Source organism: Frieseomelitta varia, unplaced genomic scaffold (genome assembly GCF_011392965.1).
Source record: "Frieseomelitta varia isolate USP_RPSP 00005682 unplaced genomic scaffold, Fvar_1.2 scaffold_163, whole genome shotgun sequence".
NCBI lineage: Eukaryota > Metazoa > Arthropoda > Insecta > Hymenoptera > Apidae > Frieseomelitta > Frieseomelitta varia.
Window position 1 is genome coordinate 595,424 of NW_025109339.1, and position 27,377 is coordinate 622,800.

Here is a 27,377-nt window from a genome sequence, read left to right on the forward strand (position 1 = left end):
AATCGTGGTTTCCGTGGACTTACGTGCTCTTAGAATATCGATTGACGTTTTGTTATTAACGTTGTTGAAATAGAAGAAATATCGACGTGACCATGAGATCACTTCACAGAGCAATTTGATCACAATGTGTCAGACATCACGTCGACCGTAACCTTAATTATACCGTAGGTAATTACCTGTAATACAAGTATACCTGTATCTGTATCTGTATCTGTAGCAACAGTAGAATATATCCGTAACGTAATAGTAGAACATTCGCGAATATAATTATTAATTATTGCCAACCGTGTTAAAATATGTTCGTTATAGATTATTGCAACCGGATCATTAGCTCATTAATCTAATTAATAAAAACCGGTTGTTCAATCCTCTCGTACAAACGCCACAGTGTCCTTTAGAGGCAGACGAACGCTTTGATAGCAAACGTTGCGTAATTAGCGAGAGCGCATGAACCTAGAGAACTCCGGCCACGAAAGCTGAAAATTAGAACAAAGACCCCCCCGACAACGACCCTTCCAGGATCGCAGGCGAACGAAAGGTAACGAATCACGAGATTGCAACTTCTGCATGACGTACGAATAGATGAACATTTGACTTTTCTCTGTGTATATTATATTTTAAGATGCATCCATTCATTGACGTGTTCGATATTGGACATATTCAATTTCTCTAGATGCGAGATTACAAGTTTGTTCTCTTTTTCCCTTTCTCCCTGAAATAAAGCAGTTATAGCGAATCGTGCTCCGCATTCCATATAGATTTAGCGAGCGAATCGTGTCCGCCTGCTGTTCGAAAGAAAGCCCGACTTCAAAAAAGAAAAAAAAAAGGGGGGGAAAGACGTAAATCGATCTATCCCCGATAGCCTCGTTTTACATGCGTCTCTCTGCGACCGTGAACAGAGAGAGAGAGCCCCAGGCTGACGAAAAATCTCGTGTGCAGCGCGGTTAATCGGTCGGTAAAAAGGATACGTGGCGAGATATATCGAATGACGTGTGGATATCGAGTGTTCGTACGCAGCGGTTAGCTTGGCTTCTATCGATCGAACGGTTTCTTACGAATCCACCATTTTTCTTTTCTACCACAGGCGTTACCAATCTTGGCGGAATGCGTGCAACAAACTCGCATTTACCCGTAATAATTTTATTTCCCGTCTGTCTCGACTCGTGCTTCTATGAATTTATGTCAACTCGCGAGCTACGCTGTGCAATTGATAACGGAATATGTACGGATTTCTAACTACACTGATGACTTGAGAAAGTATTTGCATACTGGCGTCAGAATTCATTTTTATGAACATATTGTAAGAATCGTTTGAAATTGCTTGAGATTTCATTTATACTATATTAGGAACGATTATCTTGATAATGAACAAAGAGGAATCTAAATATTGCAACTAGTGCATAGATGTTTAATTAATATAATAAAAATTGTCCAAACATTTGATAGGTAATTTACATGAATTCTATACTTAAATATCTTAATTTTTGTTCCTTGGAAATTTGACCAAAATAAGAAGTTATATCTCATTGCAGTGCTAATAAAATTTCATGTGTGTTTTGTATGAAATTTTAATGTGTTTTACATGAAACAAATAATATATTCATTAGAGGTTCCTACGGTTGTTCGTGTATTTGACCATACCTTTCAATAATAAAAAATATTATTAAATTAAAAGGTATTACAAAAGCAGATCTATCACTGACGATAGTACATTTTTCCGATAGTATATTTTTACGCTCTTAGAATATCAAAGATTCCATGTTTTTCAATCAAAGAGTGTCCCTGTGTTATTTATTATTTCTATCGTGTAATATAACTGACGACTAATGAGACTCTCTGACATTATCCTCGTTACGGATCTCAGAGAACATGAGACGGATTAATTCTAATGAAAATTGAATGCGAGCGATCTCGACCGCCTACCGGTTGAAACCGGCCCGTTATCTGTCCTAGCCACTCCAGTTTCGAGCATGCGTTGACGTTTTATCTTGCCCGAAATTCAAATCAACTTTAAATTTCGAGTTAACCGTGGAAAAGGGACGAGACTGCGAGCAGGCGATTAATTTACAGCGGATTTGAACCTCGGCTTAAAGCTCCCTGACCTTTCCATCCGAATACCTCGAAAGTTTCGTCGTTTTTCTGCCCGCTGAAAACTCATTGAACGCGGTCACCCGGTTAAATCCTCCTTCTCACCAATATTGTGTCTATTCAGCAGTTTTTTGCCATTACCTTTTTTTCACAATTCGCGCCGGACACCTCCCAGGCTGAACACTTTTTCTCTTCGTACGCGTAACACAAAGTAGTTTCGAAATTAAAAAGACAAAAAGAAGAAAAAGAAAAAGAAAGAACGGCAGAATATTCGAGTCGCGCAAAAATTCTTCCAGGCGTGTATCTAACAGTGTTTAAACGTCACAGTTTCGACATTATCCGATGAAGCTACCAGGGTTTTTTTTTTTTTTTTAACTGAAAAAGAATTCAAGAAGGTACAGAAACGTCCAGAATTTCCATAACCGATATTCCTTTGTCCGTACCTTCGAACAATCAGTCCTCGACGTTTCTTTGAGTAAGTTTTAACACGATCGAACAGTCGCGGAAAAGTAGGCGATTCAGTCTACGTGATTTCAAATCTATGAATTTCATTTGAATATCTTGCGAATATCTTGATATCAACTTGATTCATGCTGGCTGTAACCTTGACTTAATCAACGTTTGCCAAACAGTGTCCTTTTGCATAATTAGAAAAGTCGATCTTTGAATCATTTAACGCGAACTGTCTACTGAATTTCATATGTCATTAATTATAGACATATAGTGTTATTATTTTTTCCAAACACATTCGATCGAGTACTTCACATACTTTCGTAGCAATTCGAATGAAATTTATAGGATCTGCTACGTGTAAAAGAAAAATATAAATTTAAAAACGCAAGCTGAGCAGTTAACGACAGGCCATTATTATCGTCACTGTCTTCATCGACCAACTCGGGACAGGAACACGGCCGGACTTAACTTGAACCGGAAATGATAGTGCGACGTGCTAGAGATACGGGAAACCACACGCAGCTAGACTCGCTGTGCTTTGAAATTCAATGAAGCGGGCTCGAAACGATAAATTCAAAACCACTACAAGCACCGTTTAATCTTACCGCCTAATCCGGAAAATAGAACAGCTAGGGAATCAATGGGGGTCATTATATTAACGTAATAAGTCGGAAACGGCAATTTGAAGAGTTCACTTTGAGGCAGAGGCAGCAATTATCTTGATAAACGAAGTTTCGAAAAGAACTTGTTAAACGTTCATGAACTAACAAGCAATACTATTGTTAACATCGCTTTGTTATTCTGCCAGAAATATTGAAATTAAGATAAACGAAATTCATCGTGAAACGAACAATGTGTTTGTTAGAAAATAGTGATAAAAAGAAATTTTTAAAAAGTAAAATAGACCAAATTGTAATTGGCTCTTTGTATTTTTTTTTTTTCTTTAATATTATCTTTATCATTACTAAATTTTTTATTAATATTAAATATATAGTATTGAAATATTGTTATGAACTTAATTGAAAAAAAATGCAAGCAGGAAATTGTTTTACATATTGTACTTTAACTACTCTTGTATTTCTGCGTGTTGTGTGAATAAACGCAGATTTCCCGTGAAACGCGCAAGAAAGCAGCAATCAATTAATGATTCTAATCTACGTAACGTCGCGCTTATGCGAGTTTCTAGAACTATAAAAAAAAGATAGCTGTTGAAACACTCTATAACAAATTTATTGAACGTCTCGTCGTGTTTTTAGATTTTATTTCGTTAAAGATTTCGGAGATCGTTTCCCATTGCAATTAGAAAACACTTAATTGAGATAAAATGAAGTACCCGAGATCTTTGAAGTTTCGTTCACAGGCTGATCGATAGCAATAAATGACTGATTAATCTCGACGGTTCGGTTTCTTCTTTATTGCGACTCCCGTTTGCAATTATTGGACGTATTTTCTACGAAACTGACTTTTATTATACTCTTTAAACTTCAAAATGGATAAAACTAAATGAAGAAACTTTAATTGAACTTTACTTAAGAAGAAGGAATATATACGTGCTTATCCAATGAATTTAATTTTCATCGAATGAATTTAATATTCAATGAATTATTTTCGTGATTGTCAAAAGATACACGTAAAACTCGTATCTTGATTTATGTATAAATTACGATATCGACACAATGATACAATTTTGTGATAACGTTGCGACAATTTCCTAGTTTCAACATCTGTTCGCGTAATTATCAGTGTAATCTCGCTAGAGAAATATAATGATAGTAGCAAGGTGAATAGTCAGGTTAGTATCGTTCGTAATCAATGCTCTATCAATGTAAACAAGAGAATACTGTATATATCTAACCGAAACATTATCTATCTCTCGCCAGGTTTCATGACACGAGGAATTATTTTGAAGTACTTACTCGTAATTCTTAAAATTAAGTGATTTCGTTGGAGAAATTTTTCTGTAGCGAAGAAAAAGTAATTTCTCTGAAAATTGTCTTGGGAGAGATGTATCAATTTTTTAAAAGCTGAGTGTCTGGAATTGCATTTTAATACCGTTAATTTCAAAGTTTTTAACAACAATGTCGAAAAAAAGTCTTCACTGCTCAAACTTTCAGGCGATTGTTCGTCCCGCGGGATAACGTATTGATTTTCGAATAAAGTCAACCTGACGCCGTCCAACAGCCGCTGTAAATCTCGACTGAAAATTCAATGAAATAGTTTCGAAGGAGATATTTTTGTAACGCGGACGCTTTAACGCACAACGAAAATTCCATTTCGTATCTTCTTCTATACCCGAGAAATGCCGTTTCATTTGAAACGAAATACGCAACGCAACAGAGTGAGAACGTTAAAACGACAACGGAAATTAATTCACTCCGTACAATAAGCTCGTTTTCCAAAGCTTGTGCAACGGAAAATGCAAAAACATATATATATATAAAACATCATTCTCGCCTCTCTCTTTTATATATATAGAAATTTATACGAGGAGAAGAGAGAGAGGCGAGAATGATATTATTGGAGAAGCAGTTTACGCAACGCTGGCCTTCTAAATGATAAAGCAAGGAAAAGAAACGTTCGACAAAAGGGCACCCGGGAATCACCCCCGGGAATCCGTCCGAAGAAAGTAACTTCTTTACGAGGTCAGTGGATGGTATTTTCACTGATATTCCAGCGCGAGGAAGGGAGCAGCGTTCCTTTATCTCTCTCGAACTTGGAGAAGCGGTAGCGTATATAGGGAACAGGTCAGCCTGAGTTCCTGACATTTCCCCGGTAAACTAAATTGGGTCGCCCCGTAAATCCTCGGGAATACAGGTCAATGTAGATTCTTCCGAGTATTAGACAAAGAAAGGGTGCGTCGCGCAACTTTTGCGAACGTTGCAGCGAGTTAACGCGATCGAATTAATTTCCGTTCGTTCTCGCAGGCTTGATTTTAAATTAGGAAACATCTCGCATTTTGAAAGAGAAAGGGTACCACGCTCGTGTTATTGATTTTATCGCAAGGATACACTTGCGACTGAGGAGTCAGCTGTGTTTCGACATCTTGAAACTCGGCTAGCTTTGTAGAGGACAATGAAACTCGCGCAGTATGAGACAGTATTTTTAATGCGATGACAAGAGAAGAGACATAATGCTGCGTACTTCGAATTTGATGAGGCGAATAACTATTTCAGAAATGAAATAATATACATGCAATTGTAACTGAGAGTGTTAAAATTAGTTGGAGAAACATTTTATGTCTCGATGAAGAGAAATTACATCTTCGAGGAGAGCTATGACTCTAATTACACCATCGATACTTCACGTAATATAATAATCGCTGTTTATTGTATCACAAACGACAAAACGAATAATCTACTCTTAAACTGTTCTCTGCAATTCAAGAATTATCCGTGATCAAATCTGACGAATTAGCTTGACTCGAGTGACCCTTGCTCTCACTGTCTTGCACGCAAGTTTCCCGTCCTTTACAAATCAAGAAAACTAACACGGAGAACGAACATAAGCTGTCGCAAAACTACAGACGCGTCCGTCGGAGGAAAAAGAAAGGAGGAGGGGGGGGGGGGGGGAAAGAATCGGAACTCTCGATTCACGAACTCTCGGTTGGCGTAATGAACGCGTGCTTAAACGGGCGTTAAACGGGGCCATTTCGCCGGGAAGTGAAATGCACTTTTGAACATTACGGGAGCTTTAACGAAGAAGAACGCGGGTTGCTTCGTGTGTTTCCTCTTTAATGTGTCTACAGCTGAATAGAAGTGCAGGCGTCAAAGGGAAATTGCGCACACGAATCAGAAGACCGCCGCACAGAATGAAAGCACGTGGCTCTGTGCATAAGCTCGATGACACGGGCCATCCTCAGAAACACATGCCAGATTCCGGCCATGCAACGCCATACTCGATAGGGCGTGGCCCTCGGAATCGATACCATAAAAAGCTCACTGCAACTTCTTTATCATTAACGTATCGCGACTTTGCGTGCGCGCGTTTATTATATTAAGCGTTTCCACGAGTTTTATGCGGATAATCCTCGACTTCTGTGGGCGCTCGACCGATTACACCCTTCGCCACGCACACAATGATAGAATATATATGGACATAGCTAGTGCAATCGATGATCGAACTATGGAAAAATACAGTGACTCGTGATAGTATTTGACTGCTTTTTTGGAGGGAATTTGTTTGCATATATTAAGCGCGATACGATGAAAACTTGTGGATTTCTGGAATTCTTGGAACTTCTAGACTCTGCGAACTTTTATGTATAGTATTTACGGAAAATTGGGAGGTGCAATATTCGAAGTATAATATATTTCTTACAATACTTGGGTAATAATAGTTTTGTATCTAGTTTTAATTTTAATTATCTTTAATTTCGAGGTATTAATATTTTCGAATTCGTTTCAAGTCTTATCAACGTGATCACGATAGTCATGACATATGACTAAATCTGTATAATGTAGAAAAATTTTTAGAAATTTTCAAATATCTTCGATGAAGTACGCAAATACTTCGTAGGAAGATATTTGAAAAAAAAACGTGTGAAAAATGCTTGATATTTTAAACTTCACATTAGAATAATCACTTCTTTGATATTCATGAAGTGATTAAAGTTCACATCGATAAAAAAGTTAATCACTCAAATAATTAAGTACGAATGTACATGGCAAGATCGCACCTGTCTAATCGTTACAAATAAATACAAATTATTTAAGCGTCAATAATCGATTATTAGAAAGCAATTACAAATTCCATCATGATTATGCGATAACAGTTCTATCGCTCCGACACTTCTATCGTATGAACCAGATATGCATTCGTATATTATCAATTAACGAGAACTGATAAAGTTACAGAAGACTATAAAACGATGATAGTTGTTCTCGTGAACATTAATTTTATTTGGTTTAAACAACTGTAATTATCAAACTGTTTAAACTTCTAACGAGCATCGACGAACAAAGGAAAGTTTTGTTGCAAACAAAAATAAAATTCCTAACGAAACAGAGAGAAGAGAACAAAAAGTTTATTCGCGAAATGTTTGTACGATACTCTGAAAGGGACAAAAATCTACAAGACTGGCCATTCAGATCCACTGAAAGCATCAGCTTGGCACATTTTATATTCCGGTGTTGACGTAGCGAAATATTTGATGATACTTCGGCCTGTAGTGCGAATGAAAAGAGAACAAGCAACAAAAAACAACGCGTTTCGCGTCAGTGATTCTTTTCACGTTCAACTTTTGCGTATTCGACGGTCTCAGTGTTAACACACTCTCACCATTCTATGTTTAACCTAACAGTACGTCAATTTATCCGAGATAGTTAAAAATGTGATATCAGTAAGAAGAGGTTTCGCATTCGAGGAAATTAAAAATAAAGTGGGCAAATATAGAAAAAAAATATCGATCCAACATGAAATTTCCACCGCGCGATTTTCTACCGACCCCTGATTGAATTATCATTTTTTCTACTCCGATGATTATTTCCCCCTTACTGAACGTACACGTATTTAATTTAATTCTTCTAAATATAATCGTTAATCCCACAATTGCCATGATATTTTTCAAAAATATTTTCAAATCACAAGTCTTTGTTCATTTTAAATTGTTTCCGTTAGGAAAGATAAAAAACAGTAGAAAAGTCAACGATAAAGCGGAAACTCTGGCAACCAAATATTAGATAGAATTACGAAAACATAAGATACTTTTAAAAGCGAGTGATAACAGAGTACTCTGCATACTTTCTCATAGACAAAGATAATGTTTCCACTATGTGTTTCAAGGAACATCAGCGTGAAATAAATCTCGCTCGAGATGGTACACCTTCAGTGTCTTTGCGATTTGTTTGCACATACATCGAGAACGTCTCGATTGATTTAAGTGTAGTTGAGTAGACAAGGGATTAAGGGAGTTCTTTTCATGCACACAGCACGATGCCCTCAGATAGTATGGACGACATCGAACTGAAAAATATTCAGCTTCAATTTCCTCCGCTAAGATGTTTATCGAGAGATGACAGTTCCGTGCGAGAGGAAAGGATTGAAACTGACAAGGGGAGTCTGTTGGTGGCTGTACAAGGGAACCGAGCAAAACCTGCCATTCTCACTTATCACGACTTAGGCCTTAACTGTGAGTAATTTGTATTATTTTAATTCGTAAATTAAATTCCACCCGGTGTGAAGTATATTTTAATATCATCTCGTAGTTTCATGTTTCTTGTAACAGGCAGCAATAAATTTCCTACTTTGTTTGTTTAATACTCAACGTGTAATTGCATTTGTTTAACTATGCTGAGTTTCAAAATGAAAAATATATGCTGGTGTAAAATTTTCACCGAATAATATTGCACATTGAGAGCCATAACAATTTAGGATTTTAATATAGAATTTTTAATTGCATTTTACTACCAATTTATTTTATTACTGTTGTACGAGGGAAATAGGTGACTTCAAGTGAGTTCGGTCTCAACAGACGGTTGAGATTTTTAATTGCCTGTGACGTAATGGGAAACGTGGAAATCGTTATTTCCAGATATATCGAGCTTCCAGGCGTTCTTCAATTACATCGACATGAGAGTTTTACTCGAAAACTTCTGCGTTTATCATGTGAATGCACCGGGTCAAGAAGAAGGTGCACCCACGCTGCCTGAGGAGTAAGTACATTTTCTATCAAAACTTTTATTTGTTTCCGGCCACAATGAATTGACAATAATTGAATCAAAAGAAACGGATGTAGTCAATCAATTTCATTTATTTTAACTCTTCACACTCGAAATACTTTTAGATACTTTTCTGATTTCTCGGATCTTTTTAATTATTACTATAATTCTGATATTTCTAATTTTATCGATTTTGCAATTTAATAGTAAAAGAGATTGCTCCACTAATTGAAGATCCAATCAAATTTAGAAACGTGTTATAAATTCATTTGCTAATGTTTATAATGAAAAGAAACTTTCGTACTTTTGAATGCTTCCCTTTCTCTACATAATAAATACGAATTTAAATATCGGAGCTGTAATTGTTGCAATAACCTTTTCAATTTTCACACAATCTTTTATCGGCAAGCAGTTTCTACAAAATATCAATTTCTTTCTCCAAAAATATGACCGTATTGCGAGCAACCACATTTAAAGTCAATAAACGACCGGTGCCAATTGTCAACCAGATTCGTGCGCGGATTCTCTTGAAGTCCGAGTAACGAGTTCGCTAATTAACGCGCGGTAGGCTGTGGCGAAACGAAAAATAGAAAATGAGAAAAAAGGAAAACTAGGGGAAGCTGATTTCCCGACGATTTCTTACACGCGTGCGTCTAAGTCTCATTCAAGAACATCGTACACGCGCGCCACTTGACAACAGTGAATTCAATTAGTGCAAATCAATGACCTAATTAACGTTCTAATTAGTCGAAGCCCTGGCTATGTGCCTACTTTAGCGTGTACCGCGGATAATTCCTCCATGTCTTAAGAGCGATTCTCTCTCCTTTTCGCCTCATGGCTGCGCGGCAAGTTCTTTCTTAAGCTTTTCCCTCTATCGCCGTTTGCATTTCTACGGATTCGATCTTACCGTCTGTTGCGCAGTTCCCCGTTTCGTTGTTCGATTTCTCATGAAATCAGGAAACTCAGCCGGTTCTCGAAGTTGTTCGAAAAAATCGTTCACCGATCGTCACGTAAACTAGATTTTACCGTTAAGTGAAAAACAACAACCGTACTTTGTGTGTTTTATATATTTTTTTGAATATTATTTGCATACATTTATCGTGCAATTCTGCACAAATAAAATTTTCTAGAAATCTACTGTGTACATTTGCAGCAAATATCCTACGATATATTTAGACACTGTTTGCAGATATTGTTTTTTTTAAATTCTAGCAATTTGCATCTCATTACATTTCAGAATGTAACAGATGTAATGCATATACATGAAAGTATTCTATGCTAATGTGAACGATTGCGGCTGATAGCCGATGAAGAAAATTTCGAAAAAACCGCGCGACGCAATCATTTACACCGAGGAATTGAAAGATTGACGTTGTCCACCGACGATATCCGATTAACCTGACCTCAAACAATCGAGGCTCACCTCGACGAACGTACACACGTAGCTAAATAAAGTGTTACAGAATAATTTAGACTGCAATGCAGATTTTCATGCAACCGGCAAATACGAACTGTTTCCGCTCGCGTGCCAAATCCGTAAAATTTCATGACAAGTGTCTATTCGAAATACATGTGTCTGTGTTCGATCGGTCGATACCCGACAATTTGTATTGACTATTTATAATTGAATCAGAGAACTCAAGAATAATTTATGTAATCATAAATTAGAAATTTATAATTTAAACTGTATGCAAACATACAATGCAAAAGTCATTTGAGACAGTGATAGTTATTTCATAATATATATCATGCGGTGCTAGATAGAAGTTTCTTCGTAGTGTTACTTGCCTGTAGTTTTTTCTTAACTCTTTTTTTTAGAAATACATTAAAAATATAAATAAATTAGTTGAAAAGAGATCTTGTTAAAAAAAAAATTTATTGAATTACTTGTTAAGATCCTTGAAAGAATTCTTGCTATCGAAAGAGCAAAATATCATAATTATTTCAAATATCATAATTAATTCTTAACCTTTTTAGTGGCAACTAAATAGCATAATATTTAAATATTTCATAATTAATTCTTAGCCTGAGTCGTGGCAAGGTCTCTTCTTGCCTTTAATGATGGTCAGCTTGTAAAATTTCGGGACTGGGACCTGGCGAGACGACAGAGAAATTTTTCCAGTCAGTTTTCGCTTGAAAATCTATCCATCTATCCATCCATTCTAATCTACGCTTTAGACCAATTTCATATACATTTTATAATATTTTCTAATATATTCACAACACTTATCGCGGATTAAATTGTTCGTTTTTCAAACTTATCGTATCTATTCCACGAATCATTGCGATTCGTTGAAGCAGAGTACCAAGATTCTCGGCATCGGTATATGTGAAATTTTGGTCGGTATTTAATTAAAATTAGTAATTTACTTCCATTTATTTATGATAGAAGAAAAAACCTAAGATTAATTAAAAAAAAAAGAAAGAAAAAAAAGTAAGATTAATTAACACAGCGCCCGATAGTATCGATATGAAAACCAATAATGTCACACGTTCATTGCCTATAACATACATATATTGCGGGAAACGTAAACCCCTATATCATCACGGAAGAGATACATTTCATCTGCAAGATACGTTGATAAATATTGGCACACGATAACTAGTTAAGACCGACTGGAAAATTGCTTCGCGTTTATCATCAATTCCAGTTCAAATTAGGTATCAAAGCATACCGCATGATCCAGTTTCCTCAAACATTGACACATAGCACAATTCCCGTAAAATTTCTATCCTTAGCTCTATGACGAGAATCCAAAACTAATATTTGTCATAACATGTCAGATGTTATGACATCGAGTCAATGACAATAAGTTCGAAGCTGACGAATCGTCGCAAGGACGAATTTTAATACTTCCAAAAAGAGCAAAAAGTGTTACACTAATACTTCCGAAAAGTGTTAGCTAGATTAGACGGTAAATGTCTGCACTGTGTTACAGCTACGTCTATCCGTCCATGGATGAGCTGGCTGAACAGCTACTCTTCGTACTGGGCTATTTTGGCCTGAAATCCGTAATCGGTTTTGGAGTCGGTGCCGGGGCCAACATACTAGCGAGATTCGCACTTGCTCACCCCGAGAAGGTTAATGCACTGTGCTTGATAAACTGCGTGTCGACGCAGGCAGGTTGGATCGAATGGGGCTACCAGAAGCTGAATGTTCGTCACCTGAGGTCACAGGGCATGACTCAGGGCGTATTGGACTATTTGATGTGGCATCACTTTGGCAGGGTGAGTACATACATTTATCTTACGTGGAAATTATTCATGCATATTGAACGACGAGATGCTTTTACTGAGATTCTATATTTTCTTTTCTCGTTTAGATGACTGAATTTTAAGATTATTAATTAATTACGAATTATTTAATTACTAATTAGAAATACTAAGGAAAAAAGATAATTTGTAAATGTTTTTAGGCTCGTCATGTTGCATCTTATTGACAATATTCTACATATCTACTGCACTCTACTCTGTCTCTTTTGTCTATTTTATATTTTATAAAATCGTGCCTCTACATTTCTAAAGACAAAATCATTTCTTTATTTACTGACACACGTATGTTGACAAAATTGTTGTTATCTCAATATGGAAAGACATATCTCTTAACTTCTCTAAATACAAGTCTCAATGAATCATTATAATTATTTATGTATTTTTCGTATTTATTGTATATTTCTGCATCTCTTTTTTTGTAAACTACAATAAACTTAAATTTAATGAAATAGAGACAATAAACTGTAATGTAATTAACGTTGAATTTAATACCGAGTTCAAAAACGGATAATTGCTAGGTTCTTTTACATTATTATTCATCATAGAAATGCCGTAACATTCTGATTAGCAGAAAAATCGATTGAATAAAACTGTCTCAGCGATTGTAATTTATACTGTAGCTTGATATATACGTGTATATATAAGGGAACAGGCAACAGCCTGGATGACCCACAAGTTTTATCAAGGCAAGTTAGTTTAAGCAACGTTCACACGGAAACGTAGGCCGATAAATTATTGACGACTTGGAATCGAGTCTGTCGAAAGCTTAGGCGTCGAGTGTTTCCAAGCAACGCAACGTGGAAAATTAGATTAGAACGTCAGCAGCAATTCCGTTGCTTTTATTATGCAACACGTAGCTTTTTAATGGAGTTACTACAAGTGAAAAAAGAAAAGAAGAAGAAAGTAAAAAAGTCAAGTCAGTTTTATGGTGAGAACGAGAAGAAGAAAAAAAAAACGTATTTTCTATTTCCATTCTATTTTCTACTTCTATTTTCAAAGGAAACGAAAGACTCGACCCTTTTCCTTTCATTTCTTTAATTTCTTTCTACTTCACACTAATGACGAACCCTGACGAGCGTTTTGCTCCTATACGTTAGCCAAAGAAGTTGGACTATAAAAACGGAAACCAAGATATTCGAGGCCTTGGAATTTTTCCAAGGATTATGTCATAGCTGACGAAAGAATCTCGATAATTTTTTGCGAGATCACACATTTATTAGATTAATTGGAAAGTTGTGCGGCCAAGTTTTTCTCGTAGGTGTACTTTGCAGCTTCGTCTGAATTAGCAAAACTGAAAAATTCAACAACGACAGAATGAATAGATTTCTGAATTAAAACAGTCGCAAGTTACGGTGAATACGTACTAATAATAATACTAAAATAGTAATAAAAATATTACTTCAAATTTAAAATTTGTTCCTTCTTCCTCTTCGCAAAACTAAAACGACAGAACTTTCCAATCAATCTAATGACAATATATCACAATTTCAATAAATAATTTCACATTCATGTCTCAAAAAAATAGGCCAAAGACGTGTCAATTGTAAAATTTCTTTCTCGATTCAAGAGATACTTGAAGCTAATTTAATTCATCTAATTTTACACGGAATTCCAGTCGCCAGAGATTCAAGAACTGTTATGTGCGAAACGTGTTTCAGGGCACAGAGGAGAGGAACCACGACCTTGTTCAAGTGTACAAGAACTACTTTGAGCGCCGCGTGAATCCAACAAATCTAGCACTGCTAATCGACAGTTACGTCCGTCGTACGGATCTGAACATCACGAGGGAATTAGATCCAACGCGTAAGAAGGAAGGCCTTACGCTCGGTGTACCTGTAATGAATATCACCGGAGCTTTGAGTCCGCACGTCGACGACACTGTCACGTTAAACGGACGATTAGATCCGATGAATAGCTCTTGGATGAAGGTACGAGGCTCTTGCAACATTAATCACCCTTTGTGCCGAGAGGCTGTACACGTTTCGAGCCGTTTAATTCCGCGAAGAGAGATTTTTTACCGAGTATCTCGTCGCAATTTGAGCGATAACGTTACCTCGATCAACTCCTTCTCTTGCTAATCGCTTTTCGTAAATTACAGTTGATGCGCACGAATGTCGGTGGAAGTTCGAATTAGAAGTACTTTGACATTCTTTGTCGTTTATTCGTTGCATATTTTTGTTGCAACATTGGACGTAACGTGAAGCTATATCGTTAACTAGATAACAACAATTAATCTAATCTAATTTGTCTAATTGGCAGATTTCCGATTGCGGAATGGTACTGGAGGAGCAACCGGGCAAAGTAAGCGAGGCCTTCCGACTATTTCTGCAGGGCGAAGGATATGGTAAGTGAGCGTCCTGGCGAACCACGCTTTAGACATTAATTATCAGATTGTCAAACGATTACTCTCATCGATCTTCATCGGTATAAACGAATCTCGCTCGCGCCACTTCGTAAAAGAGCACGCGACTGTCTCACGAGGATAACAATCGCTCTCATTCATCGATCTGTGAAAATAGAATGAACTAGCAAAAAAAAAAAAAAAAAAAATTCAAGACGACGCTTGGCCTTTGCAACAGACAACAACATTGTCAGTCGAATGACATTTCAGACAATGGATCAGGTGTTAATGATTTCGCAGAGACGTTCGCGTGCTCTCTTACGCAACGAATTACGCGGAAACGAATACACGCAACTATCTTAAATCGTGAATATTCGTAGGCTTAAGTTCGTTCAATCGATTGCTACATTTGACAAGCATTCGATGATTTCTGGCCTATATACGCGTACACTCGAATCCAACACACAGCAAACGTGTTACATACACAGAGAGAAAAAAAAAAAGAAAAAAAAAGAAAAAAAAAGAAACGAAAGGAACGAATTTCGCGACAAGCCGAACAAGATAATTTTTCATCGTGACGTTTTCCGAATCCGTTGGTATGCGATCCGATAACGCTAGTAAATTAAGTCATCCTCGACCACTTTGCCTTGGAACTCGCTAGAGTCGTGCGAAAGTCGGTTTAAGCTGCATTTAGCTGTAGCGAGCAATACGTTGTTTCTATCCCTCACCTTTAAACTAGAAAAACGATTTTATTGCAGGCAACATTTCTCTCTCACACTTAAGCGTTATTTGTCGTGCAAATCATATTCGAAGTAACTTGACATTCGCTAATTTATTATTTACTCTCTACATCTCTACTAAATTCTCTGATCGCTTCATTGGAAATGCATACTGAGCGAGTGCAAAATGCGTTATCGCCCTTGACTGAACGATCAACGCTAAATCCGCGACTAATCTAAAGTTTATTATTCTTTTTGGCTTCTTGGTCACAGAAACACGATAGCACTTATCACATAACACAACGCTTTACTACTACTATCGCCCAGTAAATATACAAAGAAAACAAAAAAGAAAAAACAAAAAAATAGAGGGAAAAAAAAACGGAAAAAAGCGGTGTACTTATCGCGCGAACAGAGTACTTCGTCGATGATAAAACGCCTCGCCTATTCCTCTCAATTATTACCGATCTCTTTTCTCCACCATCGATTATTCGCTTTGAAACAAAGACAATGAATCTATTATTTATTTCACGTGGTAGGTATCTGCGAATATTAGTCAAGTACGCCCAAGTTGTTCTAATTGAATTAATTGTTCCTATCGCGGTGATTATCGTTAATTAATTGTTGTTGTTACGATCGTCTCTGTTATACGAATAGAGTTTTCATGTTGTACGAATGGCGCGATGCCAAGATGTTGTTAACCACCTTGATGCATTAAGGATCGACGACGCATTTAAAAAAAAAAAAAAAAGAAAAAAGAAACAATCAAGTTCTTTTCCGTTTAAAGCATTTCAACAGAATAGTCTGACGAACTATTCTGATCTGTTTTTCGAACGATCTCACCCGCATCCTTACTACATAAGAGACTTAACAACGTCTTCGATCATGTACTTTCCTTCGTTGGAAAGCCACTTGCTCGACTTGATAAATAAAAAGAGGTTTGAAAAAGGATTACGTTGAATTCATCACTTTTAGTCTCACCACCATTTATCATTTATTTGAGAGCTTAAGAAAAAAAAAAAAAGAATAAAAAGAAAAAACAAAATAAAAAAAAAAACATGAAATGATTATCAAAGGCAAATGAGAAAAAAATACATGTTCACCGACTTGCGCCTTTATTTCCCACGCGTCTCGGATCGATCGAGTGGTACGTACATATTAATACCTAGTGCTCAACTGAAGTAGTCAGTAAAGTAGTGTCAGCTTTTTGGCTATTTTGTTTTGCTTCTCAATTACTGCCAGTGCCAAAGATCACGCTATCGTTTAAGTAGTTTAGACAGACGTTACTACGTGTATTGTTCTAAAAGTGTACTTTCATAAGTGTCAGCAAGAATTTACGCTTTCGCTGTTCGAATGGCTCGTTAAGCTGTCATGGACTATTGCATTAGAATTTCCAATCTATTTGACAATTTTTTCTTTCTCTTTTTTTTTTTTTTTTTTGAATAAAGAAACGAATTTCACACTTAGCAATGTAAATAGCCAAAGCGTTTCTTTGCGACTCACGTCCGTTTCTTTTCATCGAACTATCTCCCATTTTTCTCCTTCTCTCTGCACGAAGTAAGATTAAACGTAGACGACTTGATCGATGCTTAATTTTTATTCTTTAACTGTTACGTACACGTATACTTTAAATGTACACGATAAACGGCCTAGCGATGCATTGCACCCAAGAATGAGTCTTTCCAATGAACAGAAAAAAAAAAGAAAAAAAAAAAGAAAGAGACAGTTATGAAAAACTTTCGCTATGGCTACGCTACGTTACGATCTGCTACGTTTTTGTGAATGTTTTTTTAAAAAGAATTTGTGTTTTTTTATGCCTTTTAGTGGTGAGATCCCCGCGGAAGCCCGTGACGCCGACAACACCCGAAGGTAATTGTAATTAGGAATTGAAGGCCGCAAGGAGTCAAGCGCGCAGTTGGTCAGTTAGGCCACGTCTGTACGTTAAGTAAGTCGGAATTCAAACTTTTATCGGGAGGTATTAACCGACGATGGTTAACAATATCTTTGACGATCTCGGGCATATTCTCTCTATTTCTGCCTCTCTTTCCCTTTCTCTCTCTCTCTCTCTCTCTCTCTCTCTCTTTCTCTCGCTCTTTCTCTCTTTCTCTCTGTCTGTGAAGGATTAGCAAAAAGGCAACTAACAACTGTTCATTTTCTTAAACAATGCTAACGCTTTTGAGATGCGGATGTCGTGGGTTTATATGTCTTCGGACTTACTAAACTCTCGTACATTTCATGCGTGACTTTTTACACATCTTTTAGATACATCTTAGAGTCGCCATGCCTCTCGCTGTTTGTTTTCGAGTGAAATGAAATTTTGCATATGTTTTTGCACAATGGATATCAACAGACACTTTCACAGCTTCCTTGAAATATCACATGCGCCAAAAATTACAGCGAGAGGATTAGTTTCAGATTGCATTGCATATTCATACCGTTTATTCAACTAACGAATCTTTATTTGACAATTTTTCTAAAATCTTCATTACGATGAAGATTCATTCGCTAGGATCGCAAAATCATGGTAAAATTTTATCGACCGAGTTCGCTCATTATTTGTTTCTTATCGGTAGTTGGTATAAAGTAGGCTTTATCAATCAACGATAAATCAGACATCTTTCTAGAAACACCCTTCTCTCACTTCCTCGTAGAGATCGTTCTTCTAAACGGAAGTATGCTGTTTTTTGAAATTTTAAAAATTATTTAATCTGTTTTCTTGTAGCTGAGCATTTACTCATGTGGTGGGACATTAACAGATAGTATTTATAAAAACGTGCAACGAAAGAAAAAAGACTCCGCACATACTGGGTAGTAGAATAGCGAACAACAAATTATACCGATTCACATGCCTTGCACATAATAAGACAATCTCACTCTGACATACACGTAATTCTACATTTTTCGTTACTCGTTTTTGCATGCGTGCCTCTCTGTCCGTTCTCTCATTTTTTTTTTTTTTTCTTCATTTCTTTCAATCTCTTTTTTTCGACAATCGAGCTACGCATTCTTTTCTCATTGTCAGATTTTTACGTCCCGATTTTTCTTCCCCCCCTTTATAACGCGATAAGTTTATTTTCTTTCTTAAACGAAACATACGCGTGGGTATTTGCGTATTACAAAATCTCGACACGAGGACAAAGAATGTAATTCAGCACTCCGATTACTCTGACCTGGAATTTTCGTTTATTTTTCTTTACAGTGGCACCGCTATCACCACTAAAAATGGCTGACTACAGGCTGGCTTCCCTCGAAGGACTGAATCACGTATGCAGTAAGAAAATCGACTGGCCCACCGCCACTATACACATCACCGAGAATCCCATATCGGAGGCAGTCGTTTGTTAAATTCCTCTCGAGAAATCTCGCAATTTGCCATCGTTTGTTTTTTCGTACGACAAAGCATGCAAGAATTTAAAAGAAAAAGAAGAAAAAAAAAAGAAAGAAGGAAGAAACAAAACCACGCAAATTGATTTCTTTTCTTTTTTTTTCTTTTTCTTTTTTTTTTTTTTAACGATCGACGTGGTTCTAATTTCTAATTTTCGTTTGTCAAACTAACATCGATTATTCGATATTGTTAGTTTTAAGCGTATTTCTAGTTTGATTTGATTTGTTTTAAGTTTGCTCTGCGTCCATTTTATTTATAATAATGTTAAGATATTTACGAATATTTCCGATGGTACAAGACATTTTGTAGCGATCATCATGCACGTTTCTTTTGTTTATTATGTATTAGCGATAGAACAAGTTAGTCGATAATCTCTATTTTAAATGCAACAAGAATTTTATCGTTACTACCGTTATTACACACCGTTGGCACTGGTTATCGTTTATGAGATTTTTAAACGTTCGGTATAATTCGGAATTAAATGGCGGATTCACTTAAAAAAAAAAGAAAAAAAGAAAAAAAAGAAAAATAAGAGAACAAACATTTTTCGCGAACACACACACAACGTGACGATTTTTACTGTTGTAATCATACGAGATCTTTGTTCAGCGGAACAACGTGTATTTTTTTAAAGTTTCAACGAATGTAAAACCGGCCGTTTTACCGACGGTCGTTTTTAATAAGACGGATTTGAAATTAGGAATATGGCGCATCGAAATCCAACAACCATTGCATTCATCTACTCGCAATTACGATTCTCGTACAACGTCAGAAACAACGAAATCATGATTTTATTTAACTGCGACTTTTACGAGGAAGCAGAATGAAAAGAGAACAAAAAGAAAAGAGAGAGAAAAATATAAGGAAGCAAATATTACAATGATGAACCAAGCAAAAGAAGATCAAGGTATTCATTAAAACGCGCGTGAAAGAAGGAAAAGGTTACGTATATACGTATCGTTTAATGATGGAACGATTACGATCGATGATTCTAAAAATACTAATAATTATTCAAAACTATGTGCAAACAAAAAAAAAAAAAAAATCGAATCGCATTTAAAAACGAACATGTGTGGTAGCACTGCATCGTAGAAAAACGCGCACTGTTGCTTTTCGTGTTCATAAGGAGAGGTGAGAAAAAAATGACTGGTAGGTGCAGAATCAAGGGAGTCAAGTTCGTGGAAAGAGCATTACGCGCAATTTCAGCAGAAGCTCTCGAGTTTATCCAGAGGGACCGACAGATAGCAAAATGCGTGATGTCTTTTTATAAATTTGAACCCGTCCAGCCGCGCCTACTGAAAAGTTTTCGCAAATTGCGAGTATGTATCGTCGAGTCTCGTCGTCGCTTGTGTGCATCCTAATCGAACACGACGAGCTGGCTTTATTACTCGCGACAAATCGACGCTATTCGATCGATAAGACACGTTACACGATCACGAGCAGACTCGAATGTGTCGCTGACACGAACGCGCGAGGTAACAAAGGTAGGTATATTGACAGATTAGACAAGCGCCGAAATATCTTCGATTACGTCGCTTGTTCGTCGCCCACCGAATGCTTTCCATGTGTTGGATAGCCAAAAAAAAAAAAAAAAGAAAAAAGAAAAAAAAGAAAAAAAACAAAGCCTAAAGCAATTGGTCGCGTCGAGTGATCATCCGTGTTCTCTCGATAAGAATTCTCGTAGGCCTGCACGTGTGATATGTGCTTCGTGTTAAAACAGGGAAACCCCGTCCGAGGATATTCGCGCGTTAAAACGTCCTCGAACGGCAAAATCCCATGGATATAAGTAACGTTTCACTTGCCCGGCAGCGGAAGGAACGTTCGTTCATTTGTTTGCGCTCGCGCACCGTTCGCACCCTTTCCTTAGTTTCAAGCGTTTAGGGAATACATTAGGAGGGAGGATGTGTGCATGTATGCAAGTGTGTGCACGTGAAACCAGAGAAAAAGAGGAAACGAACGTACGAGAGCATGCGTCCGCGTGATACACATAGGAACGAGGATACATAATCGTTTGAAAAAGAAAAAAAGAAAAATAAAGAACGCAAAAAAATTAAAAACAAAAAAAAAAGAAAGGAGTATCTGGTTCGGTACCTCAATACGGTTCTACCAGGCTTCTTAAAGCCTTTAGCGTGATATGATAAGACGTGCCTGCTACATGATGTCGTACGTAGCTTTCGAAAGTTTCAACGCCTTTAGTTTTGTAACACATATTACGATTCCCGTACGTCCCGGATTTTCCCCAATTTTCGCGCGTCCTTTTAGAACGAGAGCAATACGCTACATTCATGGTAATAATCGCCACTGGAAATTCCACTGAACTCTCTGGTTAGAGCAGACGCTTGACATTTTTTACATACCTTACACTTCAAACGAGTGAAACTTATGCCAAATCGTTTCATGAATTTCCTTAATAAGTTGTAGGAAAATTATCTTTGTCTACAGAGAACTGTACAAAAATGAGACGAGAAAAATGAAGAATGACAGAATTTCTTTGAAACTCCAAAGTCCTAATTTTTGTAGTACGGCATTTACGACCATCAATGGCGTGTACTGTGCACGTCGAGAGGATACGGTTTCTCGATCGACGAAGAAAATAACAGAAAGACACAATAACCGTATTTCAGTCAGGAAAATCACAAACGAAGGAGATGCGCGAAAACACGACGAAAGTCGAAACGATGGACGTATCGAGGGACAAAAGGTTTAATCGTTTCGTGTAAAAGAGAGTTTATAAATAAAAGAACGAGTATATTCTAGATGTATACCTATGGCGCGTTATTTAGGCTGGCGAATTGAAGACAGATCAGTAGTTAAACAGCTTAGTATTAGAACTTTGAGGCTCGATTCTTCGAGAGGATTGAGAAAATCCAAAAAAAAAAAAAGGTATGCACGCATTAATCATTGCTAAAAAAAAAAAAAAAAGAAAAACGCGAGCGCTATAAAAAATTACTGTAGCTTCTAAGGACCACCGGACACATTACCATTAATCCCTTCGTTTCCACGTCGCTCTTGGAGCTGCATTATAGAAACATTCAAGAAAGGATTAGATCCATTAAAAACGTTCGAGTCCCACAACAACGTTTTCCCATTAATTGTATTTGATTGAACATATCGTGGAAAAGTGTGATATCACTGCGCATTGTACAACCGTTCAACGAGATCTAATCTTAATGTTTGATCTTTCATTGAAAATGTTCACGAGACGCATATCATTAGTACGAATTAATTTACGAATTATATTATATTCGTTATGATCAAATGGGAAAAAGAAAGAAAAGAAAAAAAAAGAGAATGATAAATTATTGATAATCCGAGAATTCTATCGTATCTGCACTTTAATTGAAAATGCTATGACGATGATTGAATATCTATAACGCTCGAAGGGGATGCGAAACTGACATGGTTGTTGGTTACGAAGGGTTTAAAGAGAAAAATTCATTTGCACACAATCAATCACAAAAAAAAAAAAAAAAGAAAAAATCGGTATCAAAACGCCACTACAATCTCGTGGGAGGATAACGATATTTTTCCTTGAGGTGCTACGTGGAGTTCTTGCCTCCGAAAGCAAATTTCCAAAAAAATTCCTCGCGCCGTATCATCAGATAGATTGTAGCGGAAATAAAATATATTATTGACAACAACTCAAAGTAAAACAAGGTATAGTACAGTAAGCGAAATAAACTTAGACGGAGCTTGAGTATATATATATAAATATACAGATTAAACAACACGTTCGCACCGAATATACATCTTGTTATTTATAATAAACGAATATAAAAAGAAAGAAACGGAAACTTTTTTTATCCATTCCAAAACCAAATTAATCTTTCCCAATTATAAACATTTGTAGAATTAAATAAAAATCTGAACTTTCATTTAATTTGTTATTCTCTGTATAGAAAATTTATTTATTTATTTCATTTTTTGTTTTGAGATTTATTATTTACTTTAATAGAATATTAACAAAACTAATTTCTATTGAAATCAAATATAAAGTAGAAAATTCTTCAAATAAACCACGAAGAATGCTTGGTATATTTGTAACATTAATAAGAAAACAAGCTGTAAATATTCGCAACACTATGAAAATCCATTGCAGTCGTTGAAAACTACAATTATCTCTGTAAGTATATCTTCAACTGCACTAGGTAATTCAAAAATATATTTTCACGATCTCAGTAGAAAGAGCATTTTAAAACGCAATTTAAAAAAAATAAAATCATTTATCAACGTAGTATTAAATGAAAAAATAACTAGTTCTATACTATCATAATTAACTTTATGACATTATTATTATTGTAATCAATTTACTGCAATGTGTGTAACATTAAAAAACGCAATAGACAAGAAAATCTATATTAAATTAATAAATAAAAAACAGCTATAAAAACTATTGACGAGTATAATAAATAGTTATTATGCTCGTCAAATGTAATACAACCAGTCACCTATGTCGATTTGGATCTTTCATCCTACGACATTAAGTAACTAGAGGGACAAAAATGCAAAAACTCACGATTAGATACGAAGAAAGTGGATGTAATTGTAGTCCTTTGGAAGTCCTGAAGTCCATCATCAAATATGAAAGAAGTAAAGGTAGGAAGAAATCCTGTACAAAAGAAATGAATTATTTAAAAATAATCAAGGCTCAATGTCGTTTTGAAAGCTTATAATACTAGGTACCAGTACGTACCACAACAATGATTAAAGAAAGAAAAATAATTTAATTATAAATTGTTGTAATGTAACATTCGATAAATATTTATTGTCGAATATAACATTCGATAAATATTTAAGTAAGATAGTACGTTAATTAAAAAGATGTTAAGAATCGTGGATATGAAAAGATGATGTTCGAAATATACAGTTAATGTATCAGGCATGTGATACGTCTTAACACTACGATTTTCAATAATAGACTAACCCCTCGCGCAACAGGTTCGCATCGTTAGCTACTTGGGGAAGTCATAGTCGAGTGTTTTGGAAAAGCATATTCAAGCATTCGGAGAATTTATAGAAAAACAAAGTTTTTGAGAGAATGTTTTAATCATACGTAGATTTAAATATAAATATCCACGTATATTTACACATGTCATTTTGGTAAAAGAATTTATTTCATTAGAATTCATATTTTAATAAAATAAAATTTATTAAATTATATGATTACATCAGAATTGATCCCGAAACATACCTATTCTATATACATATATATAGTATATATAGGCTTAGATAATAAAAACTCAAGAAATCTAAGAAAAATAAAGAAGAAAATATTTTCTTCATTATATTCGTTTTCGACTGATATTCAATAAACTAACGAAAAAGAAGTTTTTAAGGGTTATTATAAAAGAGAAGCAATTTTTAAATCAATCGTTGACTCAATCGTGAAAAAAATTTCTCAATGCTTTAACATATCATGACAAGTTATAGCATTTTTGAGAAGAAAAGTGTCTTCATTTTGCTTCATTCTGTTATATAATGTAAAACATCTTAAAATAAAATAAACGATGCATTTTAAAAGCTTTAAAATGAATGCATGTTTATTATTGTACGATTGTTTTTTACAAAATTATAACAGTTTCAATACTTAGTGTCCGAATATTAATGGAAGTCATCAGATTTACAGAATGCAGCACCTTACGTCAATCAGAAAGAGCAACGTAATTCCTTTTTACTTGTAAAATTATGAAGATCAATGAGTAAGATTTCTATAATTGATGAAGGAATATTTCTATAACATTTGTACAAAGATAACTGGAAAATCATTTTTTAAGTTATCATATCTATTTTGATAGCTAATGTTAAAATACATAGTATTAATATGTTATTAAAGTATAATTTTTAAATTATTGTTTAAAAAGTACATCGTTACTACATAAATTCAATGTAGAAAAATTAATATAAAATATTTTATATCGATGCACAAAAACAAAAATATTTTTACATGCACACATGCCCTCAGCTACCGTCATACATCTTTGACAATAAACATATCTCGTCTTGTTTCTTTCACACAAGAAAAAACTGTCAAAAGAACACACATTATGGATCCCGGATCTCATCTGGGAACCAGTGCGTCAGAAGGATCTGATGTGACAATTTAAAATAAGAAAAAAAAATTTTAGGAAATAATCCCAACAAAGATTACATATCAAGATATCATACCAAGATTACAATAAGTTGCATTGAAATTATTTGTAACAAATGTGTGAATAGTAATACTTCTATGACTATACATGACAATTAAAGTTTTTGAAAATGTTTACGTACGCGAATTTCAATTGTTACAATTTTATTGCATACAGATGTTCAACTGTCAATATCTCCTTACTTGCATCGCATCACTGTACGATTATGTAGCACGTACATCAGTAAAAACTTGCTACGACAAGGATAAGGGTACTTTAATTGTACTTACTGGTTGAAAGATATCGGACGAATAAAAACTCCCTTCGATTTACAATCTCTATTCTTCTTTTTTCATTAAAATCGTGTGAAGAACATATTTTGTTCCTCCTCTCTCGAGCATCTCTCGGTTATATATTTCTAACTAGGATTATAATTCAAATTAGTCATTAAATTTGCAATTTTCAATATTTAAGATCGTTGTTTATAAATTTAAACAATAAAATCTGTACCTTTATTATTAATTTATGTATAAAACACGCACAACACATCTCGTAACCGTTTATTTGGATTCAGTGCTGCCAAACATTACATGTTAAACTATATATCGATTTTTAGATCTCGATATATATACCCCTCAAAGGTACCACCTGAAAAAATGTATATATTTCTACAGATTAATACGTGCAGCAAATTATTAACAAATATGTTGTGCATAATAAAAAATTAAAAAACTTTTTCTTTTATTTCTGATAAAAAATATAAATATATTGCTCGTCAATATTTTTAATATCGTTTATTGTATCGATATACATCGATATGTTGAGCGTATTTAATATTACAAGTATACGAGGTATACATTTAAAGTAATTTGTTATCATTTATTTTCATAAACTTAATCGTTAGAAAAATCGATAATTGTATTTTCTCTTTTCACCGTTGCTCACCGCAATTTTTCTGTACTAAGTTTTCTCGTGGGTACAAAATTGCATGTACGCACGTACTCTAGGTACGTGCCTCGGCGACGAGAAACCAGTCTCCCGATGATTTTTGCAACGATCAAACGACTACTGTCTTCAAGGAATCGACAGGGCCGTATATGCCGACATGTCTTACCTGGTTCAGTGGACAATGACCTGATGCATTTTAAACCTCAGCTAACGCTCTACGATGTAAACAATTTTTGATCAAATCTGCACATTCTTTCGTATCTGCAATTAACTTCACAATATCACATCGTTATTAACAATCGATATAAGATAATACAATAATCGACGTAAGATTTGTGCAAACACTCACAATATGGTCTGTCGAAATGTTGTTATTTATTTGACAATTTGACATTATCATTTAAAAAAATCAGTATTTATATCCAATGTATGCTGTCGTGCCGCTTGTCGCTTCGTTGATCATCGGCGATGTTCGTGAACGTCCGTCGGGCCCCAATCTTACCGCCACCTGTCGGCGTTGTACAGAATCACGACTCGTCTTTGACAAGGCGCGCGTATTCTTGACTCGGCCAGCGTGGGAGTAAGGCTGTCCACCGAGAGACGCCTGGGAAGGTGGTCGATTAAGCGCCTTCTTACAGTGACCCCAAGTTTTTCGTACACGGCCGCGAGATTTTGTCGAATGGTCGTTTTGATAAATGCGTGTTTTCATCGAATAAGTCGCGAGTGAGTACGCATTCGAGTCAGTGGAATCGCGGTAACTCTGTCACAGAGAGTTCAAGAAATCATTCTTTCCTCGCATATAACCGGCATTATTACAAAACAAGTCGTATGCGCACGCATGCGTACGAAACGTTTGGATTCGTGGTTCGAAATTTTTCATGCTTCTTGGCTCCATTCAAATGAGTAGCTTGAATTGAGGAATACTCGCAAAACTGAAACGAAATATCTGTAATACGATGTAGACTCTTGACTCATTTCAAGTGTGTTGACATATAGACCCAACGAGGGAATTCCTGGAAACGATGGAAGTTTAATCCACGTGATAATAAACAAACAAACTTGTTACGACTCGCTCCTGTGACTTGGTTCTCAGTGTGAAATTACTTACCATCGCGCTGTTGTCGCTAATCGTTCAGGGAGCATTCAGAAAAATTCGGAGTGATATATAGTGCGGTATTGTTAAGTGTACAGTGCTGGTGTAGTGGATATGCGTCGACCTTTATTGTGAAGGTGCCTGAGGAATTCTTCCTGGATTGAAAGGCCTGGATAAAAGATGGGACCGGTCAAGATCCTCGGGGTTTGCATCTTTCTCCTGTTGCTGTACGTCGTAAGGGCCGATGTCATCGAAGAAAGAGGTATGTCGATTATTTATTTTTCTTCGAATCG

The 27,377-nt window shown here is 35.8% G+C and overlaps 1 protein-coding gene and 1 long non-coding RNA gene across 7 annotated transcripts in view; one reads left to right on the plus strand and one right to left on the minus strand.

Annotated features, from left to right (window-relative positions):
- Window positions 1-22,183, plus strand: part of LOC122538060 (protein NDRG3) — a 36,617-nt gene extending 14,434 nt beyond the window's left edge. For 4 of the 6 annotated variants that reach the window (XM_043671802.1, XM_043671820.1, XM_043671829.1 and 1 more), the window contains 7 exons: window positions 8,469-8,668; window positions 9,071-9,191; window positions 12,137-12,425; window positions 14,129-14,398; window positions 14,730-14,814; window positions 17,355-17,399; window positions 18,730-22,183. In XM_043671802.1, the coding sequence (XP_043527737.1) occupies window positions 8,469-8,668; window positions 9,071-9,191; window positions 12,137-12,425; window positions 14,129-14,398; window positions 14,730-14,814; window positions 17,355-17,399; window positions 18,730-18,875 (1,156 nt within the window). In that variant the 3' untranslated portion in view covers window positions 18,876-22,183. Of the gene's footprint in view, window positions 1-8,468; window positions 8,669-9,070; window positions 9,192-12,136; window positions 12,426-14,128; window positions 14,399-14,729; window positions 14,815-17,354; window positions 17,476-18,729 lie in introns of all 6 variants that reach the window. The other 2 variants (XR_006308779.1, XM_043671812.1) reach the window with 2 other exon arrangements.
- Window positions 22,184-23,430: 1,247 nt separating this feature from the next.
- On the minus strand, window positions 23,431-26,432 carry LOC122538092. The gene is made up of 5 exons (XR_006308784.1): window positions 26,341-26,432; window positions 26,158-26,262; window positions 25,554-25,691; window positions 25,334-25,465; window positions 23,431-23,524 (listed from the first exon to the last, which is right to left on the minus strand). It is a non-coding gene; the product is annotated as an uncharacterized LOC122538092 (long non-coding RNA).
- Window positions 26,433-27,377: the final 945 nt, after the last annotated feature.